Source organism: Camelus bactrianus, chromosome 8 (genome assembly GCF_048773025.1).
Source record: "Camelus bactrianus isolate YW-2024 breed Bactrian camel chromosome 8, ASM4877302v1, whole genome shotgun sequence".
NCBI classification, from domain to species: domain Eukaryota; kingdom Metazoa; phylum Chordata; class Mammalia; order Artiodactyla; family Camelidae; genus Camelus; species Camelus bactrianus.
Window position 1 is genome coordinate 67,666,293 of NC_133546.1, and position 22,016 is coordinate 67,688,308.

The window sequence follows — 22,016 nt, forward strand, 5'->3', positions numbered from 1 at the left end:
CAGGTCAAGAAGGGAGCCTTTTCAGATTGTTTACTCAGACACCCAGGCTGACTGCACCCTCACTTTGTTATGATGCTGCCCCCCCCCCCCCGCCATGGGGTCTTCAGTGCTCAGCAGGGCCAGGTGAGAATACATAGAGGGCGTATCAGCTCCAGGAGGTTCTGTCCTTCCAGTTACATTACCTCAGCCAAGGCAAGTTACACGACCTCTGCTGACTTCCAGAAGGAGGTAGGTGCAGGTTCCAGTTATTTTTCAGGAAGAGGAAGCATTTGTGTGTGTGTGTGTGTGTGTGTGTGTGTGTGTGTGTGTGTGAGTGCTAGTAATGTCTACCACAGAGTTGATGATATCAATTTCAGTGACCTTAACATATATGTAGTGGATGTTTATCATGTGTGGTGACTGAATATTTTCCCCATATTTTGGTAACTTTTCATATGATTAATCTGTCTTCTCAAGGACAGAGGACAGAATATTAATATTCCAGACTCTTGCAGTTTTAGATGCAGACATGTGACCCAGATTTCACCAGTCATTTGAACCCACTGGAGGTTTGCATTGGAAAGTTAGAACTGTGAAGGCGTGATCCTGAAAGGAGGGACAGACACTCTGGCACATGTGATGACAGAGTTTGGGGTTCTTTCAGAGTTTGGAGGGAAGGAAGGGAGTGGAGCATCAGGCATCCAGTCCTAAGAGCCATCTGTTCCAAGTGGCAAGGTCCTGGCATCCTCCCCAGAGGAGCCCCCTTGGTGTAGGTCATTGCTCCTGGATGGGTAGCTTCAGAATCTGACCCCCTGGCTCTTCCCTCATGTACTTGAGCTCCAGAATTCCCTTTACAAATTAATTTTCTCCTTAAATAAATCAGAATCTTTTCCTAATGTTTGCAGTTATGAACCTGACCAATAGAGTATTTGGTCCCAGGAAAGGCAACAAGCCCTCAAGGAAATGGAAATCAGTGAATGGGTTATTTAGCCTGGTTGGGTTTTCAGGCATTGACAGTCTAGTTAGGACAGAAACTGCGAATGCTGGTGGTTAATGGCAGAGCACAGGAAGGCATTACTTAAAGGGGTCTTCTACAATGAAATGGCTATTGAAGACAAGGCTTAGGAAAAACACGTAGCTGTTGATAAAAAATGAGCAGGGAGGATGAAGGACTACAAAGAAAACAAGGAAGGCTGGCTGCTTCTAGCTGCACTGCAGAACTCGTGGCAGAGAATAAGATCAGTTTTAAAGTCTTGGCTCAAGGCACAGTGAGAGAATCGAGGACTTGCTGTGTCTGTCAGAAGGATCTGTTGCAAAGGCTAGATGGACGTAGTTAAGATGAAAACATCCTGTCCGATGCTCCGGATTGCTGAATTTCAGATTAGCTTGAATTCACCTCTTTGTCAGATTTCTTAGTAACAGCATGTTAAATGGAAAGGAGTCAGACGCTGGAATCAAAAAGGAGGCATTTGGGAGAATCCTAAATAGCCAAACCTTATGGAGTGAATTGCCAGCAAAATGGAACCTCTTTTCCAGTCTGTTTAGGCTTCAAGACCCCTCGGATAAGTACCTTGCAAGGGGAGCCAGTTTTCTTCATGCCCCTCTAGTCACTCCTTGTTGCCTATGGTCTTCAGGTAGAGTCAGTCAGAAACTTCAATTGCTTCCTCAGTTGGTTGCTTAAAACTTATACATAATTAAGCATAGCTTACACTGAATGAAGTAATGATGGCATAAAATTCCTTGAGTTAAAATAGAAGATCAATCCAATAAAGTATGGACACTTTTGGAGTGAATTTATCAGGGGTAGTGACTCAAACCCCCAAATTGTTTCCCTGCAAAGCCCCAGAAGACTGCAACACAGCTAATGGTACAAATGCACTGGGACGGAGGGACTCAGTGTTACTGAAAAGTATGATGGTGTTGTTCTTGGTAAGCTTTTGACGTCTTTTTTGAGATACTGCCTTTGAAATGAGCTCGCTGATTCCAGTGGGGTTTGTACAATCACTGGGGAAGGGGATTAAATAAGTTAATGCATTAAAGCACTTAGAAAAGTGCCTTGTACATATTAAGCAGTCAATAAACCTTAGCTATTGTTACTCTTCCCCTAAGAGACCTGCACCATTTAAGAGGCCAGCCATCCTAGAGGAAGAAAAATATCCAGACACTTCACTGAGTATTGGACACCAAGCCCAAGTTTACACTGCTGGCTGGGCCACTTCTGTAATTCACTAAAAACGCTGGGTTTATTGGGAGTCCGGTGATTAGTGGGTGTCCCAGTCAGCTTGGGCTGCTGTAACAAAATACCACACACTGGGCAGCTTACACAACAGTTATTTTTTTCTCACGGTTCTGAATGCTGGGAAGTTCAAGATCAAGGTGTCAGCAGATTCAGCCCCCACACGTAACCTCATCTAAACCTAATTACCTCCCAAAGACTCCACCTCCAAATACTTTCACATCGGGGTTTAGGGTTCCAGCGTATGGATTTTGGGATGGACATGTTCAGTCCATAACAATGGAGTTTGGCTGAGTATATTTTAGGGTAGGCCCTGTGGGTTTGCAAATATATTGTTGCCATTTCCCTAGTTCCTTCTGATAGTTGGAATAGTTATAATGAGCGACTGGAATGATCCACAGGTTGGATTTATAACCCATTGGGCAAACTCTATTATGGCAGGTCAAGTAGAAGTTCTTGGACCTTTTCTTTGCCTTTAAGTTTAAAAACCACAGTCTTACCATATCTCAGGTAGAATCATAGGGGTTTACATTCTCACCGAAGGAGTAGTTAAAACCAGATGAAGTAGTCAAAATCATAAAAGCAGAGAAGAGAAAGCTGGTTGCCAGGGAAGGGGGGAAACATGGACTATTGTATAGCGGGTACCGAGTTTCAGTTCTGCAAGATGAAAAAGGATGCCTTTCACTTCCTCATTCAACCAGCGTGTATCGCCTGCACAGTAAATAGATGGGCCTTTGAGAATGACGCTAGACTTTCCTACATTTAAGTAGGTGTTAATTTTAACTTCCACAACTGTTCTAGATTCAGTCCTATTTCACGAGGAAACCTGAACAGGCTTGGAATAGCACCTAGAAGGCAGCCACTGACATGGGAAATATCTTTTCCTGTCCTGACAACGGGAATAGCAGGAACAGCTGGCTTCCACTTGGTGCAAACAGCAGCACACCTTTACCACCTCATCTCAGAACTGCATTACATCTCTAATTCTGCACCGTAATTTATTCCAAAGGGACCCCGTAAATCTCTTTAAAAGAGGTACAGTGGATTTCTGTGGACATTGGAGAAAATTATCACCACATTTGGGTTGTCGACATAGCTGATTTGCCAAGGGACTCAAAAGGATGCCATTTTTCAAGGGACCCTCAGTAAGAGATAAGAGAACAGACTCCATGAAAACAACCCTCCAATGGGCCCTATGACAGCTAATCCCATTGTGCCTAAAGTATCTGTGGCAGAAGAAGGTGCTGTATAAAGCCCATGTCAAGCCTTAATACGACAGAATTATTGCAAGAGGGAAGGGAGTTTGGGATAAACTGACCTCAACTTCAATTTGTACAAACGTGACTGGACAGAAAGGTGGAATGAAGGAGGGAGAGAGGGGACTGGAGGAGGCTTGAGCAGAGCCAGGGAGGTGAAAAAAGACAAAGCGCTGGTCAGTGTAAATGCACTTAGGCCAGTGGTGTCTGTTAGCTGGTAATTACTGACGTTGGGATTCCTTCCTACCACAGAGACTGGGGGACAGAGGCGCTGTCCTTCCTGCTGAGTACATTTCAAAGGCATGACTTTCAAGACATTGAGAAGACATTAATGGCCATCTCTGAATGGGTTTCGTGTAACAGCAGCCCAGTTGTGGTTAGTGCCAGCATACCATGCCAAGTGAACTGGGCTCCAGTGATTTCCTTCTCAGTCTGTTTGGGGTAGAACCTCCTCCTGAGTTAGAAAAGTAAGTTGATAGAGGAGCAATAGTAGGAAATCAGTAGGAAAGTCTGAGTCACAGGAGATAGTGTTTATCTCCAACGGATGGAGGAAGGACTTACAATCGTAAGCCCTTGTTAGTAAATGCTCTATGAAAGAAAGGTCAAAGGTCTACTCGGTGGGGTGTTGCCTAGAACAGACACTGCATTCTTTGGGCAGCCTTGAGTTTTCCTTTAGGCAGCCACTTTACGGGGGTTAGTTCATCCTAGGGGTGCAGCCTTGAGCTGTTTGAAATTATGCTAGTGCTGTTCAAGTCCTTTAATGTGGTTTGTGTATGTGTGTGTGTGTGTATGTGTGTGTGTGTGTAGGTGGCGAATAAAGTAGTTTGTGCTGAGAATCTGCAGTCCTTTTGGCCATAGTTGAGTCTTCGTCAAGCAGAGGGATCAGAGGAGACTGACTAGAGTTCGGTCAAGGAGAAAAATCTTTGTAACTTCTCAGTCCCTGTGCCCTCCTGGTTTCCCACTAACACTCCTCTATCAACTTACTTTTCTAACTCAGGAGGAGGTCCTATCCCAAACAGACTGAGAAGGAAATCATGGGAGCCCAGTTCGCTGGGCGTGGTACGCTGGCACTAACCACAGCTGGGGTGCTGTTACATGAAACCCATTCAGCGATGGCCATTAATGAGAGAAGAAAAGGAAAATCCTCTCAAATCACAGCAGTTCAAGGGGCAGATTTTATGTTCTGCTTAGTCTGAACAGAGATGGCTGAAAGCTGGCTTTATACCAATTCATGAGTAATAAGCAAAAGTTTAACTAGTTGGTCTGCCACTTGATTGAAGAAACTGGAAAAGTTGGTGAAAAGGAGATTTGGGCTTAGATTTATGGAATTACTTCTCAAAGCGCGCTGAGAGATTGACAATATCTGCATCCCAAGTGAATAGTCTGAGGTGGGGAGGGTATAGCTCAGTGGTAGAGTGCCTGCTTAGCATGCACGGGGTCTTGGGTTCAATCCCCAGTACCTCCACCAAGAAATAAATAAACTAAGTAAATACCACCACCCCCCCAAAAAGAATTAATGACCAAGTGAATACTCTGTAAAAGTACTCCACCATGGAACAGGCTGTTAGTAATCAGTTGAACAAAATGACTTGCCTTGTGGTTGAAAGTCTGACTTCTTCCCAGCTACCCTAGAGTCCACCCAGTACACTCAGGCATAAAATGGCCATAGACAGTGAATTAGATGAACTTCCCCACAGCAGGGCTGACCTGGACACTACAACTGCTGATTATCCAGTTTACCTGCAGCAGGAAATAATCTTAAATTCCCAATATGGTTCTCTACCCCAGGGAAGCTGTTCAGTTTGGGGTGGTAAATTAATTATGTAGGGCTGCTTCCTCTGTGAAATAGAAATTTGTGCTTAGTAGGATCAATGCTTAATTTGGATTTATATTTGCCTCCATGCTCACCCTCCTCCAGCACCACAATTGATAGACTTCATGGAATATCATATTCACTGTTAAGACATTTCACACAACGGTTCTGCTTTTTGGAGAACTCATTTTTCAGTAGAAGAAATAAGTCACTAGGCCCAGTCCTTGGTCCTACCAGAGATACTGTGATTGTCACATGTTTTCTTCCTTCTCAGGAAGCTGATGGTATGTTTGTTTATTGCACATTAGTTGCAGTGGGATAGGTGGTAGCATCTTGCTGCTTGGAAGAAGGATATCAATGTCAGGTGGGTAAGAGTGGACCGCCATGGAGCTTGGCCGCTTCGGGTCACCTAAAGTCTGAGAATACTCTTCCCTGTTTTCTGTAATCTCCATACTTATGAATTCTGTCTTCCCCAGCTAGGAATCAGGAAATTTACATTTGTTGATCTTTGCAGTCTGAGTGAGGACAGACACATGACCTATGTTGCTCTAATCAGACTCAACTTTGGGAGACTTGGGTGCATATGTGAGGAGTGGGAGGAACTTGCTATGTACGGGGCAGCATCGTGGCGGGGTCTCCCACTCTTCAGAGGAAATGCTAGCAATTTCACTGACACATCTTCCTAGTATGAGTACTGTCTCTGGGATTAGCTTTACAGCCTGTCTCTCTGACCCTCCTTCAAACTTTATGGGCTTTGGAATATCAATAAATTCCCTTTCTCCTTAAGTTAGTTGGTATGTGGGTGTTTGCAACTAAGTACTTTGACCCACAGAGCAAAATTATGGTCACTGAAACCATGGGAACACATATTTCTCCTAGAGAGAGAACATATGAAGCAAAAAGAAGGCCTGAGAGCATACCCCCCTGAAGAAGTTCCCATTAACTCATCAGGTGGAGGAAGAGAAGCCAATAAGAGAAGACGCAGAAGTGTCAGGGAAGCCTGGGAACCAGGCAGAGAGCCCGGATCATTGTTTCTGGAAGTGAGAGTGTTTCAAGAGAAGAGGGATCGCCCTTGCTGAATGCCCCTGAAATAGCAGTGATGAATAGTAATAGTCACCTTTTCTTGTGCTAGTTGCCTGATTACCTCATTTCATCATCATAAGCATCCTATCAGAGAGGTCATATTTACTGCCTGTGAATTGAGGAGAAGGAGGATATAGGGAAATAATAGTAGTGACTGTAGACAACTATTTCATTTTGATGAGAAATAGAATGTTAGCTGGAGGAAGACATGGGGCACAGGGGGCTTCTTGTTTGTTTGTTTGTTGAGGGGGAAGTTGGCAAAGGTTAAAGGCAAAGGAGAGAGGCAGGTGGGCCAGGTTTGACCTAGAAGGTGATTCAAGATGTATGCCACCTCATCACCTTTGATCTGAGATCTGAGGAGGCAAACATATCTTGATTATTACAAAGCTGGTAAAGAGAAGAAGATGGTTGGAGAGATGGACAGGTTCATGTTTGGTAGCAGGAATTGAAGAGAATTCCTGTTTGTTTGTTTGTTTGTTTGTTTTCTAATTTCTCTGTAAAGTTAAAGGATAAAGTTATTTGCTGAGAATGAGGGCAGATGGGAGTTTGGTAAAAGTGCTGAGGACCCAAGAGGTGCTTTGGGAGCGTTCTTGCAGAGATGAAAGTGAAGTACCGCCCGAGAGGAGAAGAAGAGGGTCAGCGCACAGCTACCCTGAGGCTGAGGACAGTGACTGCATGGTCACAGTTAGGTCTTCCTGTGTGACTTTCTCCAGGAACACTCAGCAGCTGTGTGTGGGATGCAGAAGATGGACCACAGAACTCAACCTGAGTCGGAGAAGTAGAGATGTCAGACACCTGCCACTGTCTTTGTCAGGGGGATGTAGACAGGCACACACTATGATCAAACTCAGTACAGGCCACTGTCGGGGCACAGAGCAGGAAGTGACTAGCCCTCCTGGGGGACCCATTCATTAATTTGACTGAGCGCTTGGAAGACTTGAGGGCTGGGGTATATGTGAGTGGGAGGAGTGAGTCCTCAGCTGTGTGAAAATAATCTTGGTTTTGATACTCGACCCTCTGTGCATTTTGAGTAATGTAGGGAAATGGTTCCTAAATATTCCTCAGAAAGGAAATGTTAAAGGGAGTTGCAAATTCAATTCAAGTAATTTAGTAATCTGGTCTTCCCATCTTGTCATTGAGATTAGGACCAATTGGAGAGTCTAGGCTGACTTACTGAAGACACTAGTTACATTCAGGCATGTAGCTAATACCAAGCAATAACTAGCACCTGGATATGTTCAATAAGTGACTGCATAACAAACCCATCAGCCAGCATTTAACCTCAGTTGACTGCAAACAAAACAAACCAATGAACAAACAAAAACTATGTTTCTTAGGATTTTACTTTCCAATGCTAGGTTAGAACTGAGCACATCAGTAATTTACTTTTATATGACATTTCCCATTATCCAAAGACACTATGATAAAGGATACCAGTTATGGCGCCTGGAAAGTCGTCTATAATTTAAAGCGATGGTGGTAACACTGAGAAAGTAAAATAATCTACGTGTATTAAGTTAAATTGGCTAAAATTGTCAAAGGCTAAGTGCATGTCTGAATGTCTGAAATATTTCCATCCATGTGGTTTCTAATACAACCTATATTTTCACACTTGCTTTTTTCTTCTTTTTTTTAACGGAGAATAGATCACTTTTATTGTAATCTATTATTTAGAGGATACTTATGAGCGTTATATCACTCAAATTAACAGAAAGTTAATGCACTTTAAGTGTAAAATGTTGCAAAATTTCTTGGCTTCTCAAATATTATAGAATTGCATGTAGGAATAACATTTTTCCCCAACAAATACTATGTAAATTGTGATATCATTCAAAATAGAAGTTGTAAAGGAATTAGACTTTGCTTTATAAAACTGCTTCACAGCAACCTTTGCACTTACTTCTTTTTAACCGTAGGGGATGCATTTTTTTTATCCTCAGTTAGCTCCTACTTGAGGTTCTGATGGACCGCAGTTTTACCTCCTTTCACGCCCAGACAACTCCTTTGCTCACTAAATCAGGGTGATATGGAGTCAGAGTGTCATTTCATAGGTCAGCTGGTGGCCCTGAACTGTGGCCAAAGTATCTGAGCTGCATATTCCTTGGTATAAATAATCAAATGATACTGACTCAGGCTTAGCACAAAACAGGCTTAACCTAAGGTGCTTTATGCAAAAATCAAATGTATTCATTAAATGCCCTCAATATCTGATTAAATAGACACTATAGTGTACAATTTGATTTCTTTTTTTTCTTTTCAATTTGCAAAAGCTAAAGACTCAAATCCAGTGTTTCAACCAAAATAACCCAACTCTATGTATGTAGATTTTGTACTTTGGTTATAGTAGTGTTGTTTTTGTGTGTTTGTTTTTGTTCTACAGATGCACAGAATTGGATTAATCGTGATTCTGGGGTCACACCACCCTCTCATTGTGGGTCTATTCACAGCCTCCTTTCCCCTTCCATTCCATTCCCTTTCCTTCCCTTTCATTTCTTCCCTCCCCCATCCCTCTCTCCTTCCCTTTCTTCCTTCACTTATTTGACTAGTTATCTTCTTACAATAGAAGTGCCATTCATAAATCTAAAGCAAAATCTAGGAAGCCCTTGACAATAGCCTCTATATAACCATATGATTTATCTTAGCTAAATCGGTCCCTGGCCTTCCGCTAACCTGAAGTTAGCATCATTCTGAATCCTATTTCATTATTCACTAAATTTCCTCTTTATGCAGTTTACTATGTCTACATGCATTCATGAAAGTATATAGCTTTCAAATTATTTTTAATTCTGTAGAAAAAAAGTTTTCCTCCTATACTGTAATCTTTGGATTGATGGATTTTGACTTTCACTCCTATTGTTGAATATCACCATAGTTCCTTTGTTTCAACTGATGGATAATATTCTATTGAGTGAAGGTAACACGATTTATTCACCCACTTTCTAATTTATGAGCACATTACAAGCAGTCAAGCTATGAACATTCTTGAATTAATAAATGTTCCCTTTTTGCACATATGCAGATGTTTCTTCCGGGTATGTACTTAGAAGTACAGTTACTGCACCACAGGATACTTGTTCATGTTTGCTCTGAATATTCGTCAGGCTTTAGTTTTCGTGATTTAAAACTAAGCTAAGCTAAAATAAGAAAGAGAGGTGAATAGAAAAACTGTTTCTTTTTCAATGGTGTTTTGAAAATAATCTGATCTATATTTGGACTGAAAGAGTTCGACAGAAAATGAATGTAGAAAAATTACTTATGGGCTTACTTGTACTTTGAGAAGCTCTTTTGGTCGTGACGCTGCTTGTTTCTCTGCAATCACTGAGAAGTAAATCACCTTGATTATAAATTAAGTATCATGCTGACACAGTTACATCCCAACATTTGGCAAGTATCTGATGCTAATAAGGAGATAGACAAGATTTCCAATTATATCTGGAAATATTTAAAATACTTACTCCATGATAAAGAACAATTCTCAGGAAAAAGACCTCTGTATTCATAATGATATCACTTCTTGCTGTTTGAATATTTATTTTAGCATTTTAGAATTTTCAGCATTTTCTAAAATGTGATGTACTAAATACTTCTGCATTATCTCTACCCACTTATTCATTTTCACCATTGCCAGGATGCCAGTAATTTTATTTTCAAAAGTGAAGTTTGTGAAAGTCAAATCCTGTTGAGATGTCTTGCAGCAAGGATCAAAGCTAGTCCTTGTTATGTAATTGCCTGCTCAGAAGTGTGCTCTGCTGGTAAACACTGCCTTCACAATATATGCTTTCTGACATTCTAATGGATTTTCCATATTCCCTCTGAGTAGCAGCTTAACTTGATGAGAGTCCTTCAGACTATTAATAAATCCTGCCATCATGCTGCCATAATTGATCACATTTACTGCTATGCTTCCTTTGCCCCATTTTGAGAAGAAAATATAAAATATTTTTCCATATCATCCCTTTGAAGACACATGAACATTTGCTATTAATTACCCTTTGTACTGTCAGCAGAAGTATCCAGGAGCAAGAAAGGGCTCACCTGTCCTTTGAATGATAGAATGTTTAAAGCAGCCACGGTAACCAATGATTGTGCAAAGTGAAGCAAAAGTAAACTCAGTCCTTCTTTTACCCTCCTTATTCTCTTCCCCGTTTCCATAACCGCCTTCTTCATTCCTGAGCTGGCAAGAAGCAGAGGTCCTAAGGGAGTGCCCTCATGGAGTTTCAGAAGCGTAGAGTGATGTAGCTATCCACCCTGGACTGCACTGGCTGCCTGGTCCTTCTTTCTTACCACTGCAAGCAATAGGCATTATAAAATTATAAAAGCAACAGAAAATCATAAACAAAATCCCATCATTTTTTCCATTCATTTATTCAAGTCAATCACAATGATATGAGTCCAATATGAAAATCCTGTCCTTCTTTCCACTATGTCTGAGCAAGGCATATAACTTCCTTTAAGACAGTCTCTTTTTTAGTACTGAAATATAGCCAGTTACAATGTGTCAGTTTCTGGTGTACAGCACAATGTCCCAGCCATATATATATACACACACACATACTCATTTTCATATTCTTTTTCATTAAAGGTTATTACAAGACATTGTGCTGTACAGAAGAAATTTGTTTCTTATTTATTTTTTATATATAAAGATAGTCTTTAAACAGTATTTTCTTTTGTAAACTAAAGGTAAATAAATACATGACATTTATGTCACTGATAGTTGTACAACTCTTGATATAGAACTGTTCTTTGAAAACAGTAACAACTAATAGTTGTCAAGGGTGGAAAAGGTTTGACGTTTCTATTGACAGTCGATATGTTACATATGGAGAGTCTATACACTACAAATGAATCGGGACACAAAAGTTCATTTATAAGGAGGCTAACCGGAAAAGGGAATATATTTTACATAAAAACTGTTATACATGGAGACAAGTTTTTTCATGAGGACACAAAGTCAGCTTCATCTTATGTCCCTTGTACTGTTGGTTGACCTATAATTATTCACAACTGGAAATATTCTTTTTTTCCCCAAAGGAAAGCACTTTCTAAATTTCAGCTCGTTGTCTACCTAGGCAGCAGCATTTGGGAAGAAGAGAGCTACCTAAGAGAACACATCTGCCCCCATTTCTAGACTTGCAGACCCGTCTTAGGTTATCCTCTCTGAAAGTGAAGGAAAGATTTGCCTAGACAGTGGGTGCTTTGATTTTCTTCTCACCCACCTACTTGTGTCCAGATCCTTGACAATTTGGGAAACCGATCGCTCTTGCAGAATATGCTTCAAACCTTCTAACTTTCATGTGTGAGAGAGAATGAGGAAACCAATAGTTCATTCATAAATTAATACAGCAATGTAGTCAATAATTACTGATCAGTTACCATGTTTTAGAAACATAGAACTTAACTGTACTAAAACAGGATCTTAGTTTAGAAAGACCCTTCTGAAGTGTTCAAAGTATATGAGACAATATCAAGCCTACTTACATTAATTAAAAAAAAAGACAACAGTAGGTCTAGCTCAGCCAGTCACCTCAGTGTGTGACGGGCTTGCTGCTTAGTTTTTCTGCCGTCTGTTTTGTCATCTATAAAATGAGACCAATGAACTAGATGATATCAAGTTTCTTTTAAAGTAAAAAAAAAAAAAAAGGATGTTTTTAAATATTCAGAAAAGTATGAACGATTGCTCATTGAAGTGAACGGGGCGTTTCTGTTGTAAGCCTTGATATGTTTTTAGATTGCAGGATTCCTGGGTAAGAGGCAGTGCGCCTGAGGTCTGCACACAGCAGAAGCTGAATATTTATTCAGCGTTTGGAATCACAAGGTCCCAAGGGCATGCGGGATTTAAGCTCCTTCTAGGTGGGTCAGATGGGGAGATGGAGAGTAGATGGTAGCTTTTACTCCCAGGAGTAATGGTCTTTAGTGCAAAGTGATGAATCAAGTCACAGTTCACAGGGACTCTGTCGTGATGGATGCAGGTAGTGGCTGGAGGGTCACTGGAGGCTGGGAGAACTGGAGGAGGAAATACTGGCAGTACAGTCCTGCCATTTTATAGAGGGTGCTCACAGGAACAAACAGGAGTAACAGGACCACAGTTCAGTGGGCATATTAGTTAGGGATCGGCAGTTCTCAGCTACAGAAATTGTCTCCGGTTAGCATGAGCAGAAAAGCAATGCTATTAAAGAACATCTGGTAGCTCAAAGACCAAATTAAAAAACTGAAGATAAGGTTTAGGAAAAGGCAGAGAGCAGGCAGCTCTGGGAATCTAGAAGCAAGAACTGGGAACAATCTCATCAGTGTGCTGCAGCCATGAATAAAGGAGCTACAGCTGATGCCAGTGATTCTGCAAGGGTCTGCACAGGGCGTCCCCACATGGCTCAGCTTGTGTCATACCAACACTTTCAACTAGGGAAAAAAAGGCATCTTGATTTTTTTGGTGTTAAAAAAAAGACTGTGCACAACGGGACACAGAAATTCACAAGAGGAAATTAAGACTTCATTTCCAAAAGTAAAGGAACGAATGTCCACTATTGTGATAGCATTTAGGACCAGGATCCAGATTCAGTAGGAAACCAGAATGACAATCAGGAGCCAGTGCAGGAAGCCTGGCATGTGAACCACACACAAAGAATTGTCAGTCTAGGTGGCAGGCCTGGAAATCCATTCCAGAGTCCCTGGTTGGCAGGAAGGAATTCTCCTAAATATACCATGATTTGGGGATTTCACTGACGCCAGACCTCGGAAAGACTGATCTGTTTATGGCAGGTCAGCAAATTAAATCACGTACTAGAGTAAAGTGTGTTGCACTTCGAGCCACAGAAATCACAGCTAACATTTAATGATTATCATAATCATCACTGTCACCGTTAAATATAAGTTGAATGGGAATAGATTCAGGCAGAGATTGAAATTCATTATGGCTCAGCTGTGAGTCCACTCAGAATTAATGTAGAGCATTTGGAATAAAAGGAGAGAGGAATACATAAAATTTGTTTAATGTTCTCTCTGTCACTACCTGTGTGACTCTGACAGATTTCTTAACCTCTCTGTGCCTGCTTCCTCTTCTGTAAAATGGCACTAATAGAAATACTAGTATTGTCTATTTTATAGGGTTGTTATGGAGTTGAATGAAAAAGTACATGTAAAGTGCTCAGAAGAGTGGCAGGTGTATAATGAACACTATACGGGTGTTAGCTCATTTTCTCAGTATTACTGTTCTCACTTTAGAGTTCACAAAGTGATTTCCACAGATACCATTTCATTTCATATATACAAATAATTCTGTGATGAGATTGTCCTTTGAAAAATAACTAACAGTGAGGAAGTGGAGGTTTCATTTGTATGACAGAGATACAGTGATACCCTCATCTTTTAACTCCAAGTACTAGACTTTATGTTACATGTATAAAAATATTTATGGCTGGAAAACCTCCATGAAGTTGGTTAGGAAAGAGACAGAACCTCCCATGCTAGGCAGTCACGTCAACTACCAAGGGGTAGTGACGTCAAGCAATTTTAGTCTAATCGTTCACGCATACTTTCAGAAGAAATGTGTTTCCCAAGCAGAAATACAGGTACACTTTGTTCTTTACACTTTAAAACTGAAGCACAGATGCTGTGTATTACAAGGAGAAAATGAGAGTGTTAAATTACTCGTCCTAAGTCACAAGACGGGTTGGCCCACGGTGAGCCTCTGTTCTCTGTTCTTCCAGCCCCACCGCGACCCACCCCCTGCCCTCTGTCTGTGCCTTCGACAGCGTGTTCTCTGCTGGGCTTCACGGAATGTGGCAAAAACAGAAAAGCTCTCACACGACACTGGGTTTCAATGTGGCAAAAACAGAAAAGCTCTCACACGACACTGGGTGTGGTGAGTGGTGTGTGACAAGGCAGAGTGCCAGTCAAGGTCCTTCCCTCTGTTTCCCCAGATCAAAGATAAAATGAGTAAACAAGAGCTGCCTATACTTTTGGGGGGAACAGATCACTGTAGGTGTTTTAAATTCATTATTTATTTATATGGCTTTTTTCCTGTGATGTAGAGTCATAAAGACATTTTCCTCCTACTTTGTAAGACCATTTCAAAATGTCAAATACGGTCAACAGTATCATACCGATTAATTTTAATCATGAAACAGAGATATTTTTCTTCGTACTTTTAACAAAAAAGTATGATTTTTGAAGCCAGTGTAGAGAAACTGCACTTCACACGTATTGCTTATTTCCATGTCTAAGACTTAGGAATTAACTCTAATCCATATGCAATTGTCTGATCTCAATCCTCGCATTTTCAAAGACTTAACTTGTTTTATCCTCAGAAAGTGTTACTCACACTGGCTTACAAAACAGATACTAGAGTAGAATTTATTTCTAGTTCATCTAAATGTCACCCATTGGAATATCTTTGGGGTCTTAGTGAACTTCCTTTATTCTTCCAAGTATAAAGGAATATTTCAATCATCACAATTTTACTTAATGGAGTATAAACTTCCCACCACTGTAATGACCACAAGCACATGCTCTGTGTGTCTGGAATGAACTCCTAAAAAGAGTGCACCCTGGAGTGTTACTGTCAGGGTAACTTTATTCTATGCAGTCAGTTTCCACTTTTGCAGGGTTAGGACATGGTGGCTGTGGGCTGAGAGTGTAGACTCTTGACTCAGTTGCTTGCTGCCTATTTGAACCTTGGCTCTGATTTTTTTTTCCAGCTTTATGATTACGGGTTAATTACTTACATGCTCTCTACTTGCGTCCTCATCCAACTGGGGATGGTAATATACTCATCTTAAGGTTGTTAGAAGGATTAAGCAAAATAATGAATGTCCAGAATTTAGTGGAGTGTCTATACCAGAGATGCACTAGATACTGAATATTATGCCTTAATAAAGTCACGGTGCAAAGGCACATGGATTAGATGATATTTGTGGAAGGGACTGTATTGAAAAGGAAGGTCTGTCATGAGCCAAGGTCATGCTAGCCTCAGAAGTTACTAAGTTTTCACATGGGAATATCAGTCTATTCATTTGGAGTTGGAGACACCGTTACATTTCTATAGTTACTTCTAGCTCAGTTTTTTGTTTGGTAACTGGAGTTGCTGTGTTCTCTCAGCCCCACCTCTAGGGCTCTTTCCTAGACTTTATCCAGCTGCAGGATAAGATGCCTGACCAGCCGCAGGGAACCACACTGTGTGGTCCTGGGCCGCTGTGGAAGGGGACAAACCACACACTTAAAGGCCCGTGGTCACTCTCTCAGGAGAGCGCCCTGGCCCTGGAGTTCCCAGAGGGGACAGTCATGCCGGGTAAGTCAAGGGTGGCTTCCCGTCCTGCACGCAAGTCAGGTATCACCCGTAAGGGCCACGAGGTAAAATACAAGGAAATTTTGTTTTTCAAATGACAGAATTAGTTTCAAGAGGTTTGGATCTCTTTTTACAAAATGAGTGTTGAAGTTGACTGTGTGTTTGAGAGAGGAATAAGAACAAATGCATCCTTTCCATGCTGGTGGGTTGTCTGGTGTTTCTAGAGTTCCTGAAATGATTAATCATTCATGAAAACGTCTCAGTAAGTCGTCAAAGTGAAAAGCAGTGATGGTTCTGTTCCCTCATCACACCAGGGGTGCTGTCCTTGGGCCGCCCTGGACATCCTAGCAACATGGTAAAGACTCAAAGGGCTGAAAATAAACTACACACAAAAGTCCAGAGCAGGTCATTGTTTATCAATGATTCATGTATATCTCACCATATTCCAGAGGACTGAAACAAGACAGAATTTCATCTCTAGGGTTGAGAAATAGAATAATATATTTATAACTAAGCTATATTTACCGTATGTGTGAAAACAGGTCTCCTGGAAGAAGAGGAATATTCTGATATTACTGGGGTGCCGAGTATCTCACCCTAAAAGTAACGTCATGTCTGCGTCTCCCTGCATGTTCATCACTCATTCGGGACTAGTGCAGAAAGCTGTAATTAGTTTATATTCCTTAAACTCAGATTATAATACTTTTTAAAAATATCACCAGTAGCGAGTAATTATTTTAGAGAAGGAGCTAAAAGCTCAGTGTAAAGATGCTCATTTTTAAAGTGTGATTAAGGTGGACTGGTATATTTATAAATTTGCTACTCATTTTAGGTAAATTATGAATAATTTAGTTTCCCCAAATCCTCCTTTGGAATTTTAAGGCACTCCCCGGGAAAGTTTAAAAATTCAGTGAAGTAATTTGGGATGACTGAATTTCTATTTTCTGAATGATTTTTTATGTAGTCGGCCCTCCTGTTCCATAAAAACAGTAACTATGGCAGCGGTTCTCAAACGCTGGTGGGCTGTGTGATCAGATACAGATTTCTGGGCTCCGCCCTGCATTTCTGACTCCACAGTAGGCCTGGGATGGGGCCCCAGGATCTGTATTTCTAACAGGTTTCCGAGTGTTGCTGCTGCTGCTGGGATGGAGCCCACATCTGAGAACCACTGCTTTGCATCAGAGACGAGGGAGGGGATGTTATCGTCTGTAAATCTTGATGTCTCAGTGAATTAGCTACAGAACGCTTACAACTGTGGGCTAAAATACAGCAGAAGTCCACCAACCAGTGAAACAGCCACCACAAAAATTAGACTAAAATAGCGAAAGAAAATATTACAAATTCAAAATAGATACCTATGAATTATAAAATTGATTTTGATGTCTTGAATATTAAACTCATTTGTTTTCTTTTTACAAGCTTTGCTTTCTATTAGTAATTGATTCTTAAAGTAACTTGGAGCACTTTCATATTAAATGAAAAACAAGTAAGAGGTCAAGGTCATTTCCTATGTACCAATCATATTCTATAATATTTAGATAGTTCTTAAAAAAGCAGCCCATTCATCGACCAGATAAATTTAGTGCCATCCAATTCTATAAATAATGTGGTTTTTTTCATTGAAGTATAGTCGGTTACAATGTGTCAATTTCAAAAGAATGAATTGACTTACAAAATTCCTGTATCTTTTTTTCAATGTTGGGTAAATATCACCACCTTAATTATCTCCATCAGCAAATACAAACTACTGATGTTGTTGGGTTGTTACACTGACTGCTAAAAGAAATTTCTGTTTTGTAAATATGATAAAATATAAAACTTAGTATGCTTATTTTTCATAGGTACAAATAATTTGTTTGCACACAAAGTTGGTGCTTAATATTTGATGAATATATGAAAGCAGGTTATCATGAGCCAGAGCTGTCAATATTTTTTAAAAAATCTACAAATGTACATAAAAATCTGGAAGTGGGAATGTCAGTTTTGCTTGCATCTCTAGGAATATACTGCCCTTATTTCTAGAATGACAACGGACATGATTAAAAAGTACAACAGCTTATGAAAGAATTGCGTCTATTTATAGATCCAAGATTTGTTTCCTCTTCCCACTATGCTGGGCACTGCAGCCTAACAGGCCACCTACCCCACCTTTAGAGAGAGCTTTGCACTTTTTAGAACATTAATGTTTGAAGATGATCTGTAACATACCTAAGGAGTCCTGACTATAGCAAAAGCTGCAGTCCGGGAAAGGACAGAGATGCTGTAGCTCCAGGATGGTGGCAGACAGGACCGCTGCTCAGCAGGGGCTAAAGAATCCAAAATGTGCTAATAATGAACTGCCATGCTATCAGATTTGCAGTTAAGGGCTTATAAAGCTTCCAAGGCAATTGCAAAGAAGTGGTATTTGTGAAAGTTCCGTTAAGTGCCAGGTCAGTTTGCACTGCATAGTGGATCACAGTGCTTAGGAGCATGGCCCTAGAAAACAAAACTCCTGGGGATGGAACCCAAGTCTTCCTTTCCCGGTTTTCCTGAGTGCCTCATCTCTAAAATGGAGGCAACGTTACCTATTCCATAGGGTTGTTGGGAGAATCAAATGAATACATACATGTAAAATGCTTAGATCAGTGCCTGGCATCTGTTTATCACATATATATGTATATTATATATATACAATAAATACTAAATAAGCTCTTATTATCATTTTTATTATTTCCTCCATCTTTAGGATTGTTCTATGATCTTCATTTCCCATCCTATTCTATATCCAATTTCATCATTGCTTAATTGCTAATTCTTATCCCCCAAATCTTAATCACTACAACATTTTAAAGTATTGTTGATTCTAGTTTAAATCATTTGTTCATTCACTATCTTTCATCATTTAATGGAAACACAGAGATACAAATGCCTCATTTTATCATCTTTTTCACTCAGTATTAAATACATTGCACAGTTAACAGTGGCATAGACTGAAACACAGGATAATGAAGGGTTAGGTATGACAGAAGTGACTGAAGTTGTGTTTACATAGAAATAACATCAAATGGAAATAAAACGTATCTTCATATTGTGCATTAATGATGACTCCAATACCTTGTCTCTTCTTCTGTAATAAATACATTTTCTAGGTTAATTTTCAGGCTTTGAAACTTTGAAGAGCACTAGAATTATTCCTAGGGTCATTATGTTGGTCAACTGCAGTGGGAAAGGGGCCATTGCTGTTGCTTGTGTGTTTGCCAGCGTTGTCTACTCATTACAGAAGAATGATGATGGGGTGATGTCATGAGCAGTGAATCTACACACATCTTCAGGAGTGTTCCCAGGAATCAAATATTAGAAAAATTCCTCCTAATTCAGGATCTGGAAGCCCTTCCTGTGCCACACTAGTGTGTGACACTCTTGTGTGTCCACACCCTCTGCCATGTAACTTCGCAAGTTTTCCCACTCAAGGTGGAGTGTATCCTGTCCCTTCTCTCTGGAGTTGACGCTCTGATATACTTGGCCTGTGCATGTGGGCAGAAGTAACAATGTGAGATTTCTCACTGAGCCCTCTTCCTCTTGCCTATCTGCCATTGCCATGGAAGAGTCTCCCCGGAGTAGCCACTTCTCCCTCAACTTGGGCCCCAGAATTAAGCACATGTGGAGGAGATCAAATTTACAATAAGGAGCCTAGTCCAGTGGGATCTGCAAGCTGAGAAGAGCTTTCCAGCAGAGCCCAGATGAACTAACCCCCATGTGACCCACAGACATCCAAGAAATACTTACTGCTGTATACCACCAAGATTCTGTGGTTGTTTTGTTACATAACAATAGCTGATTGATACACACATTTTGTTTCAGTATTGTAAAAAAAGTTTTATCTTTTCCAAAAAGGTGGAAATAACTCTGCAAATAAGTGTGTCAGATAATGATATGATTTTATATAAATTGTTTTTTAGTATCAATGACATTCAGAAATGCTAATTAACCTATGAAACAGTATCACATATAATTAATAAAGCAACTTTGTATTTGCTGTGCCCTAAATTGCACTGAAGGAAAGTACATAATGTGTGTTCATTAAGTTAGTTGGTTATGATTTTAATAATTGAATTAAAGTCAATGAAACTGTATAACTGGAAAATTCAACCAATACTTTTAATAAGTATAAATATACTTTTAATAAATATAAAGTATATTTCTTGACAGATGTTAGAAGTTGTGAAAATATCCTTAATGACTTAATTACACATAACAACTACATTTTAACAATAATAAGAATATTATACATAAGCAACAGAATCAAACATTTGTTGAAAGAACATTTTAAACAGCTAATTAGTACTTTCAAAAGAACTTGACAAACAGGTTGATTATATGACATTAAAGGCCATCAGGTTTACAAATGTTAAAAACTTTTCCCCTTCTACATGAGTCCCTTCTAAGACAATAATGATGTAAGTGAAACTACTTAAGAAAAAAAAGTTTTAAAAAATCGCATTTATAACCACTTACTTTAAATACTGTGTTGATAAAACAACAAGACTTCTAAGAGCTCTTCTGTTACCTGTTAGCATCTATTACGTGGAAATCTTTTAAAATGTAATTTTTTTTAATAAGCTAGACAATTAATGGTCCATTTTAGAAAACAACAGAGCTAGACTGTGTGGAGGAACATTTTGTAAGGTAGCGTTCTATAGGAATACGGAGGGCATTCTCAACTGAAACTGGCTGATTCTAGTATAGAAATATGACTCATAATCTTTTATACACAATTTAAAACTATTAAATTGAATTAATGATTATATTTAGAGATCCATTTAAAATGCTCATTTAAAAATATTCTTGAAAATCTTTTAAGCACAAGTTCTTCATCTATTCAACTTAGTATGCTTCTGATATTTGGTAAGTTGCTAAGGAAGTGAGTTATTTTCACTAATTTCTACCTCTACTGAGTTCAAGAGAATTCCTAGTCTCCATAAATAAAAAGTAAATAGAGGAAATGCATCAGAGAGTTGGAAAATAGTTTCATCATGCTTCTGAAGAAACTTCTTGATTTCTTGGTCCTCATGCCCTATACTTGAAATGTTGCCTTCTTCAGTTTCCTTTTGAAGAAGTTGCTCCAGGACCCAGAACACGGAGAAAACATTTTCATAGCGCGTCGCATCGTAACTGGCTTGCACCTGCAGATAAACAAGAGACTCCTTTAAGAAAAATAGTGGTTGCAGCTCAGGTCAGAAAAAGCCAAATAAAGAGATTAAATTTTTGAAAGAAAAGTAGATACTTGACTTATTTAACACGTTCCATCTTCCTGTTCTTTTGATTGGGGTAGGGGGGCTAGAGAACAAGGGAGACCATTTCCTTTTTCAAAAACTTGGCAATCTTGGTAAATGACATTTTTTCCCTTATGGTTTACAAAGCTCTGAATCCCTTCTCTACATTGCAGCTATAATTCCTTACTGAGATGAATCTGAGAATACTTGACAGAGAATCTTACACATACCAAGTCTTGTGTTTTCAATTCAGCATTTCACCAAATTCTTCCAATGCCTGACACCCCTGTCAATGACTGTATGAGACTCTTTGGTCTCAGAATTTTAGGAACATGTTTCAAAGTATAACTCAGTCCTAAAGCACTTAGGGTTATGATCTGTAAGTGACCAGATGTGATCTCATCCTGAGTTCTACACAAGTCAGGGAGGGGCAGGATTAGGTTGTGTGGAATCGGATACGTGGTCATAAAAAAGATGCAGATGTTTCTTACAGAAGTTTTTAGTCATCCTAGATGGCTGCAAGGGAGATGAATCAAAGGGAGGCCTAAAAAGTGCACAATGGAAAGCAGAACAAGAGGGAAAACAGGAAGCATGAGTTTATATCCATAAACTGGCTTTGTCATTTGCTTATTAAGAAACATGTTGGAAACATTTCACCAAATTTATCCACAGCAATAATACATAAATGAAGGAACATTCTTTTAGAGCCCAGAGGACTGCATCTCCAACAAGGTCAAACAATACAATAATTGACTATATACAGACAACTGGTACTTTCTTTTTCTTAATTGAGGTATAATTGATGTAACATTATATTAGTTTCACGTGTACAATGTAATGATTCAGTATTCATATTTACAGCAGAATGATCACCACAATCAGTCTCGTTCACTTCCACTACACATAGTTACAACATTTTTTTCCTATGATGAGAAATTTCAAGATTGTCTCTCCTAGCCACTTTCAACTATGCCATACAGTATGATTAACTACAGTCAACATGCGGTACATTTCATCCCTATGACTTACGCATTTTATAACTGGAGATCTGCAACTTTTGACTCCCTTCATCCATTTTGCCCCCACCCTCACTTCAGGCAACCACCAATCTGTT

At 39.8% G+C, this 22,016-nt stretch overlaps 1 protein-coding gene and 1 long non-coding RNA gene across 3 annotated transcripts in view; one reads left to right on the top strand and one right to left on the bottom strand.

The window, feature by feature from the left end:
* The window catches only part of LOC123613622 (uncharacterized), a 520,235-nt gene that overhangs the window by 473,960 nt on the left and 24,259 nt on the right, over window positions 1–22,016 (top strand). The window lies entirely within an intron of this gene.
* Window positions 19,615–22,016, bottom strand: part of MEI4 (meiotic double-stranded break formation protein 4) — a 125,259-nt gene continuing 122,857 nt past the window's right edge. The window contains exon 4 of the mRNA XM_010972876.3: window positions 19,615–20,812. Within this exon, the coding sequence (XP_010971178.2) occupies window positions 20,543–20,812 (270 nt within the window). The 3' untranslated portion in view covers window positions 19,615–20,542. The remainder of the gene's footprint in view (window positions 20,813–22,016) is intronic.